Source organism: Phaethon aethereus (genome assembly GCF_964289735.1).
Source record: "Phaethon aethereus genome assembly, chromosome: 20".
Classification (NCBI taxonomy): Eukaryota; Metazoa; Chordata; class Aves; order Phaethontiformes; family Phaethontidae; genus Phaethon; species Phaethon aethereus.
In genome coordinates this window covers 9,802,971-9,812,337 of record NC_138596.1, presented here as the reverse complement: position 1 = coordinate 9,812,337, position 9,367 = coordinate 9,802,971, and the positions used below count along the sequence as shown (strand labels likewise).

The window sequence follows — 9,367 nt, the reverse complement described above, 5'->3', positions numbered from 1 at the left end:
GTCAGCACAGATTTCCACTTCATATATTTCTACTTTTGCAATGAACGCTGAAAAACAACCACGACCTGTCAAAAACAGCCCGACCGCGATCGAAGCCTGCGCACGCATAGAGCAGTATTGCTGGGATCACTCAAGTATTGCCAGCCTCCAAAACTGTCGGTTTTTATTTCGGCTTATCAAAGCATTTTTATGTCAGTGAGTTTGCTCCTGTGTTTAAAGGGAAGAGTGTCTTTCAACACTTTGTTGAATCATGGCATTGAGTTGTGGGGGCTTTTCCTTTTAGTTTCAGGTATTGCATTTACCAATATCCATGCTTGTGATGTGAATTTAGCAGAAGACTATTTAAAGTTTAGCTGACAAATTTATTTGTAATCTTGAAGTATTTGATCATCAGAGAGAAAGCGAGAATATAAATAAAAGACACTGGACATTCACGTAATCTACAGTTAATTCAATATTTTTTTACAGAGAACAATATACATATCGTCTTGCCTTTCCTCACAATCAGCTTGCACTATATCTGCAGAAAGACACAAATGCCTGGAACAGCCAAGTGTCACCAGGAAAGCGTGTGCTGGCTCCAACACGCTCCCAGTTGTGCCTGGAGAACCGCTTGAACTAAAACCAGCCGAACCCACCCCGCCGAGAGACCCCCCGAGAAGGTATTTGGCAACAAGACATCAGGGTGATTTTTGAGATGCTCTGCAGTAAAACTGTTCAAAGGAATTTGAAAGAAAAGCGTAGGATTCACAACCCAGAGCCACTAGTGTTCCTGGGTCAAGAAAAATCACCTCTTGACCTTGTGATAAAAGTGTAGTTATTTGGTAATAAATACAACTATTCACGGTTTAATGCTTATATGGAAGAATAAAACTAGCAATCTACAAATTAAAAAGATGAGAAGCAGAATTAACATATGATTTTCATTTTACAAAGGAAAAGGGTTGTTGATAAATGATTGGCATATTAAAGAGCATTTCATTTTAGAAAAGTTAATGTAAATTCAAAATAAAACAAGACATACCGCATCGGTGCGCTTTTTAAAAAATCTGCTGGAAGAACAGAGAAGTTTTCTACCATGGATTTCTGAAGTGATTCACTATTAACATTTCTCCTATAGAAATATAGACATTGTCACACCTTTTACCGTGGATGAGGACTTTATTTTCTCTTAAAAAGGTTTCGGTGTGGGTGGGTGACGAAGAAAGTCCTTGCTTTGGAGAATGCACTGACAACAGAAAGCAAAATACCTCATATCAAATCTGTAAAGCACAAGTCTTGGTGTTTAATAAAGACACAATAATCGGTTCCGTATGCTAATTGCTGCGGAGCGGCTGCCTTCGCCTGCCATCCTCTGCCAACCCGCCGCTGGGTCGCCCTCCGGAAGCACGTCCGCTCTCTCCATAGCATCACGCGTTCCTGCCCCACTCAGCAGTCACAGTTTGTCCCTCCTTCGTTTCCAAGAGTAGATGACTTTTAACGGCACCGAGTCCTCTCCCTTCCCACTGCACGGTGGTGGACCCTGTATCAAAATTGAGCGTGGTCGACTTCATCCAGCCAAGAGGCCGGGCTGGCAGGGAAATCCGGGTATCCCCCACTGCTGCCGGTGGAGAGGTCGGAGCTGGGTCCGTTCCCGGCCAGGACCCTCATGGACTGGGGCACCCCTTGTCCGCTTTGTCCCATGATGCCCAAGCCGTTGTCTGGGTAAACCAAGCTGGAGATTAAAGGCTGGTGGCCGGGCAGCGCTTGCAAGGAAGCTGGTGACTGGGGTATCCCGTAGGGGCTGTTGGACCGCAGGTCGTGGTACTGGTCCTGGGCTGGGACGCCGCTGTGGTCCAGAGCAAAGCTCCCGTTGGTCCCAGCCTGTCTGCCCAGAGCAGGGGATGCTTCATTGAGATTGCTGTAAATCCCATTGGAATGGCTCATTTCGGACATAGAGGGCTCATCTGAAAGGCAAATGGACTGGTTTTACTGGGAGAGTAATGGTCACGGGCAGCAGCCACACGGGAACTCCTGCAAGCTCTGGGTATAAATAGATTAGATGGATGGGAGCTGAGCAGCCACACACTTGCCACTTGTAATTCCTTATTATTCGCATCCTTGTTGATGGGTCTTCATAGAAGGCCACAGGATTATTAATTTTGTTTGAGGTCAAACATCTAATACATTTTGGATTTTAAAAATGTGCATTAAAAGTACATATTAAAATATAAGACTGTGATTTTAAAATAATCCTTTAAAGGGGAATGTGAGTTCAATATCTTTCCACCTTTTGTTCTGCATTTCTATTTGGCTTTGAGGTTTATCTTGAATTTTTATATCATTTGTGAGAGCTACCTGAACACTCAGCGATGCAAGAAAAACTCTCCATCACTCAGAAGAAAATATTAAATCTCAGCAGTATTTGTCTGCTCAGAAACAGGCTAATGAAATGTATTTGTATGACTTAAAAACACTTCTGAAAAATGGGCAATATTTTTAAAGTTACCAGCAAAAATTGTTTGCATTCGTTAGGGGCTTTATGGACAGTGAGAGCCGCTCCGTTGCCTGGGATACAAACCTGCCTGTGGCATCAAGCTATCAATAACTGTTCAACATTTTTTAGTTATTATTTATAGCATATTCATATTTAATGGTACTGATGCACAGCATGTATAAACAGTCTTGAAAATCAAACAGTTTTCAGGAACATGGGCGAGAAGCTGAGCTGCAAGGCTGCTGCTGCAGACACACATCACCGCCGTATGTCTGTGTACGTACGTACATGGGGTTTTGCATTTCAGCTTCTCTCCTGTGTTCCTAAAAACGCTACCCACACACAGACGCACATCTGGGCATGGGGGAAGCGCAGCCAGCAGAGAGCACTTGGCCCTGGGGCAGCTCTGGGCCGGAGTGGGGCTGTGCAGGCTGCGTCCCCACGCAGCGCCGCAGGCACCAATGCCCCGCTGCCTGCACCGGGCCGTATCCTGCCCCTGCAGCAGGTGCCCTGGGGCCGGAGAGTGCAGGATGAGGCTACACAGGGCATGAGCTACATGGCTACGTCCTGGGCTCACCACCAGCAACCTCTGCTCCAAAAATGGGACCCTCCGATGCAGAAACTGCCCAACAGGCATGAACCTCCCTTTCACAGCACAGCAGAGAGCTAGCAACTCCCACGGAACAGGGAATGGAGTCCTAACTAGTAACTACGCAGATAAAACCACCCCTAAACAGGATGAAAAAAAATACATTCTACATACTTTTCCCCTCAAACGTTCGGTCGTTCCGGACTCTCCGTTTTTCGCATTTCCAGGAGTCCCCTTCTGAAGGCTGCGTGGGAGCAGCAGCTCCAACAGCCGCCGCGCCTGCCCGGGGCGCTCCCTTCGCTCCCCCTTTTGGGCTGACAGAGCCCCCCGGGGAGGAGCCCCCGCCGCTCCCCAGCCCCGCTGCCCCCCGAGGCCGCGGCCCCCGCCCCGCTTCGCCCGCCTCGGACTCTGCTTTTCACTCCTTATCTTGCGGCTGAAAACGGTTCAGGCGGCGCCGAGGGGCGACGGCGGCCGGGCACGGGCGACGGCCCGGCGGGGGGGCACCGACGGCGCTCCGCAGCGCCCCGGCTGGGAACGGGGCTCCGGGGACCGACCTGTGAAGGAGACCTCGGCGTCGCTGTCGGGGCCCTCCTCCTGGATGCTGTCCTTGTCGGACTTTGAGGTCCCGCGGGATCGCTTCATGTTCCTGAAGTACTGACCCCACCGCTGCCTCCCCGCGTCCTTCTTCAGCCTTTTCTCCTTGGCCCGGCGGTTCTGGAACCAAACCTGCAAGCAGGGCGGGCCGGGGAGCTCCCTCTCAGCGGGGCCGGCGCCTTCCCCGCCGCCGCCCCCCGCCCACCCGCGACCCGAGCGGACCCGGCGTGGGGCGAGGGCCGCCCCGTCTCACCTGCACCACCCGCATGTCCAGCCCTGTCTCGGAGGAGAGCTGCTCCCGCACGTGCCGCGCCGGCTTGGGCGAGTTGTTGTAGGCGTTTTTGAGGGTCTCCAGCTGCTTGGCCGTGATGGTGGTGCGGGGCCTCTTGGCCGTGGACTCAGCCTCTGCCCACAGGGTGCGAGTTAGAGGCGAAGTTACCGCGGAGTGTCCCGTGGGACCCCCCCCGTCCTTCCCTGCGGCCACCCTCCGATGGCAAGGTGGTCCCAGCACCCCTCCCGCCCGGTGCGCTAGCGTGTCCCGGAGAGCGAGGGGGAGGGGGCCAGGCCGCCTCTGCCCTGGCCTTGGGGAGTGGGAGGGAAAGGGGTACCTCTCTGCTTGGCCGTCTCGTAGTCTGCCTTGCAGACCAGCCTGCTGTCCTCCATGAGGTAGAACTCGTCGCCGGTGGCCAGCTGCCGCTTGCAGACGATGCAGGCGAAGCAGTGCAGGTGGTACACGAAGTCCTGGGCGCGACGCACCACCTGGGTCGGGGGGATGCCCTGCTGGCAGGCGGCACACTTCGTCCCGAAGCGCCTGAGCGGGGGGCATAAGCGGCGGCCGCTGAGCGGGGGGCGGTCCGGCCCCCGCGCTGCTGGACCCCACGCGTGTCTGCGCCGCTGAACCCTCCCGCCGCGCCGCTGTCCGCGGTGCTGAACCCGCCCGCCACGCCGCTGTCCGCGGTGCTGAGCTCCGCTCGCCGCGCCGCTGCCTGCGGTGCTGAACCCCACGCGCGTCCATGCGCGTCGCTGCCCGCGGTGTTGCCACCCACCCGGGCCGGCGGCCCCCGACCTCTCCCCGTCCCGTCCCCACGCACTTGAAGAAGTCCTCCTTGCAGTACACGCCGTCCCCGCGGCTGAAGCACTTGTCGGCCAGCTGCGCCTGGCAGTCGGAGCATTTCAGGCACTTGCTGTGCCAGTGCCGGTCCAGCACCTTGAGGATGAACCTGTCCACGATGTGCTGGTTGCAGCCGGCGCACAGCGGGATCTCTGCGGGGAGGCAGCCCCCGTCAGCCGCCGCCACGGCCCCGCCGCCTCCCGGGCCTGGCCCGCCGCCCCCGGGGTTGCTGCCGCCCGAGGGCGGCCCCGGGGCGGGGGGGAGGCGCGGAATGGTCCCCCCAAAAATTAGGATTCGTTCAAATTCGTTGCCGCGGCGCCGTGGGAGCCTCTCCGCGCACACCGCGGGGAAGCGCCCGGGAGCACCGGCGAAAGAGAGAAGGGAAGGGCTGGGAACGGAATCAAGCCCCGGGCCGAGCCGCCGGCCAAGTTCCACCGCGGTTATTCCGGGCTCTTTTTCCTTTTCCTACGCTTCCAAAATTCACCCGCAAATAACGGCGGGGTAGCCCGGGCGGGGTGCGGAAAGAAACTGCCAAAAATTATGAGAATTGCACCGAAAATAAAAACGCATAAGGCTTCTCCTGCCACTCCGCAAGTACCGACAGAGACGATATAAAGAGATGATAGAAGGGTGCAGATACAGAGAAATAAAGACATAAAAATAAACAGGTAAGTAGACAGAGAACGAAAATGTACAGATATATAGACGTAAATATATAGATAACGGTATCTAGGTACAGATATAGATAGGTAGGTTAAAATATGGATATAGGGGCACATAAATAAAGAAATATCGGTATAGACACAGACGGAGAGACATATAGGCAGGGCTGTATAGATACAGACAGATGCAGATGAAAAGTATCTGTATGTAAAGACAACTATATCGAGCTATAGAGTGGTGCGTAGCCGTGGGGAGAGGGAGGGGGCAGAGGATACCGTTATAGCTATTAACCGTCCCCTCAACAATCCATCGCGTCCAAAAAAATAACGCCAATAACGGCAGCACTAAAGGCAGCGGCGCCGGCCCCGGGCTACCCGGGGAGGGATGGGCCCCGGCCCCGGCCCCGCACGGTCCCGCACGGTCTCGCACAGCCCGGCCCGCGGCTCTTACGCTGCATGGCGGCTCCGCGGGCCGCGGCCACTGGCGCATCTTCCGCGGGGCGCGGGTGCAGCCCCCGCCGCCCTCCCCGGCCGCCCCAGGTCACGGCGGCAGTTCCGCCCCCCCCCGCCGCGCCGGGGCTTTGATTCGCCGCGGCGAGTTATTTTTGGGTGCCGCCCCCGCTGGTGCCGGTCGGACGCGCCGGGCAGGACGAGGCGGCGGCTGTATTTAACCCCCCCGGCGGGCCCGGTCGTGCCGCCGCCCCGGTAAGCGCCGCTGAGCCCCCGGCTCCGTCCCGCTGCCTCCGGGGCCCCGACGGAGCCTGGCCGGGGGCCGCGGGGCCGGGAACGGGCGTCGCGTCCTGCGGAGAAACGGCGTTTTGGCGTCGTTCCTTCTACCGGGGTTTTCGCCTCCTCCCCCCGATAGCAAAAAAGCATCTTCTGATTGACGCGGTTAATTAACGCGCAACGACCGCGGCGGCGATGTCCGCACCGCAGGGAGACCAACCGACGGCGGGGGCTGCCGGGCTGCGCGGCCCACGGGGCCGCTCCCGCTCCCGGTGGCGCCTCGGTCCCCGGACACCGGCTCCTCCTTTTTAAGCCCCCGTCGGCCGCGGTCGATGCTGGCAAGAACCGGGAGGGCCCCGTACCGGGAGCGGAGCCACCGCCCCGGACCGACCCGGCGGGGGAAAGCGGCCAGGTTCTGCTCGCCCGACAGCGCGGCCCGTTCCTCAAACGGGAGGGGAAGAAAAAAAACCCGAACGTTTAGGAGAGGAATTAACGGAAGTTTTTCCACAGTGGGGAAAAAAGCCGGGTGGGAGCCAGGCAGAGTGGTGCGGGCGGTGCCCGACGTCGGGGGAGAACCGACGGGCGAAAATGCCCCGTTTCGTCCCTGCCCCCGTTGCGCGGGGCGCGGCGGGACCCCGGGGCAGAGCTCCCGCCAGGGCTGAGGCCGGGGGCGAGCCTGGGGCCGCCGCCGCGATTGCCCCCGGGAGCGGGCGAGAAGCCCCGGTCCAGACCCGACGGGATCCAAAGGGGCACCCGGAATGGGCGCGAGTCCGAACCCGCCGGTGTGCGGGGGGCAAGCGGGGAGGTCTCTGATGTCGGGGAGGCGGCAGGAGAGCGCGGGAGGGAGCGCGGGACGGACCGGGAGGGATCCGACGCTGCCGTCGGGCCGCCCGCCCTCCCCACGCAGCCAGCCCCGACGGTGCCCCTGGGAGTGCGGAACGGGCACAAGCGGTGGCACGGCCGGGCCCGCTCCCCGCTGGGGCTTCCAGAGCCGCCAGCGGCGCCTCCGCGGGGGACGCGGAGCTTTGCGCGCCTCCCCCTCACCTGGGCTCCGCGGGAAGGGGCAGAGCTCCGCGGCCTTCTCCGAGCCGGCGCGGACCCGCTCCAGCAACATCGCGGCCTCCGCGTGCGCGCCGGACGCCGTCCGAGGTGCGCGGGTGGTTGCGGAGGAGTGGCGGAACGGCGCGGAGGGGAGTGCAGGGAGCGGCGCGGAGGCTGGCCGCCGCCCGGGGCGGAGCGGGGCCGGCGGGGGGGCGGGCCGGGGGCGGCACCGCGCCGTCGGGTCGGGCCGCAGCGGGGCCGCGGTTCACCGCGGGGCTCTTTAGCATCACAAAAGCGGGGAGGGGGGGGGAGAGCAGTGTCCCCCAACGTCCCACACGTGGCCGGAGCCGCCGGGCAGGCTCAGGCTGCAGCCGCCGCCCTCGGGCACAAAGCGGCCCCACGGCCCACGCAAAGCCCCCGACGGCGGGTCGCCGGGGGCCGAGAGAGTCCCCGTCGGGGGGAGCCTCCCCCCGGGACCGGCCGCCCCCCACCCGCCCCTGCACCCGGATTTCGTTTGTCCCCGCGCCGTGTGTCTCCCCCGACGCCGCTCGTGGGGAGCAGGGGGATTCGTCCTGCTCCACTAATTAGTTAATGAGCGTGGAGAGGTAACGGGGGAGGACTCGCGCCCGACCAGTGGCAATCAACACCCTGCGGCTGGAGGAATTTAATTGCAGTAATTGAGGGTGGGTGGGACGTGGACGTGTGTGTGCATGTGTGCATGTGTTCGTGTACATGTATGCGTGTGCATGTGTGTGCGCGTGTGCAGAAGCACGCAGGTGCACCCGGGGTGCAGGCAGGGGCAGGCACACACAGGGCTGTGTGTGTAGTTGTGGGTGTGCGCATGGGTGCACGCCTGCAGTTGGGGCGTGTGTGATTATATGTGCAAGGGGTGCGTGTGCCAGCCCGTGGATCCGTGCGGGTGTGCATGGAGGTGTGTGTGAGTTCCCGTGCATGCACACAGGTGTGTGAGCCTGGTCTGTACCCATGTGCTTGTGCTCTATTCCGTGAGTGCTTGTGTGTCTGCGTGTGCAGGGGTGTTGGTGTGCATGCAGGGGGCTGTGGGCGTGTGTCTGTGTGGTTGTGCGTGTGTGTGCCGGGGTGGACACCCCTGTGTGTGTGCACTGCTTGCCCCAGGCAGCCGGAGCTGATAATTGTGGTTGTTACTGTGAGCCTGTTAATCCCTCGAATCCCTTTACCTCCTGCTCGCAGGGGATTACAAATTAATAAAAGCGGCTTAAGGGCGGGAGCCTCCAAACACACATATGTTCCTGCCCGACGGCGGCACATGGACTTTCACCCACCCGTGGGGGCAGCTGGGGAGTGGGCCCAAGACCGAGCCGCTGAGAGCCCCGACCTGGTGGCACCCACATTGGCCCCGCTCCACGTCCTGCCTGACACGGGGCTGCGGGGGCTGACGGCTCAGTCAGGACTGTCCCCTCAGATGTCCCAACTGGCCAGGGGAGAGGTCTCAGCCTGGGGAGGCAGGGAGACATTTTGGAGTACCCATATAAAGTACCTAGAAATCCCAGGTGGGAGCAGAGCCAGGGTATGGGTACAGCGCTGGTGGAGCATCGCCAGCTTCGTGCTGCAGCAACGCCAGGTACCGCGGTGAGTCCTGCCAGGCACCACTAGCCCCAGCTGCACTGGGGCACCTCGGCCTTCCCCAGGGCCACGAACAGCTTCAGGGTGGGGCAGGTGATGATCCACAGAGTCTCTTTTAAGCTCAGTTTTATAAGTGTATTTTTAGTCTGATCCTCTAAGGAAGCAGTTCAAGAAAGTGTGTGTGTGTGGTGATGGCTGTTCCCCAGTGCATGTGGCACGGGGCAGGGCCGTGGCCATTGTGGCTGGGGAGGACGGAGGACAGCGGCCCATGTCCTGCTCAGGACCATCGAGGACACGTGCCCGCCCTGCGCAGCCTCATGTTTTCTGCCCCATGAGTCAATCACACCGTGGCACTGTTTCGGCAGGTGAAGGCCCTTGGACAATCTCTGTGTGCTCTCATGCCCTCCCACTCAGGCTGCAGCAGGCATCAGACCCTGCCCATAGTCTTCCTCACCGTGGTTCTGCCACCATTAAAAAAACCCAAACAAACATGTATTTATTTCTGGTTTTCTCTCTCTTCCCCGGGTTCAGGAGATCACTTAGCAGCCCCTGAGAAGTCTGGGCTT

General features: G+C 59.5%; 1 protein-coding gene across 1 annotated transcript; it reads right to left on the bottom strand.

Annotated features, from left to right (window-relative positions):
- Positions 1-1,527: 1,527 nt before the first annotated feature.
- Positions 1,528-8,208, bottom strand: LHX3 (LIM homeobox 3; the record flags this gene model as incomplete). Its single annotated transcript, XM_082008996.1, has 6 exons — positions 7,203-8,208; positions 4,751-4,922; positions 4,268-4,470; positions 3,913-4,064; positions 3,620-3,791; positions 1,528-1,946 (listed from the first exon to the last, which is right to left on the bottom strand). Exons 1-6 carry the CDS (start codon positions 7,270-7,272, stop codon positions 1,528-1,530), a joined length of 1,188 nt encoding a protein of 395 aa, XP_081865122.1. The 5' UTR covers positions 7,273-8,208.
- Between the last annotated feature and the right edge of the window lie 1,159 nt (positions 8,209-9,367).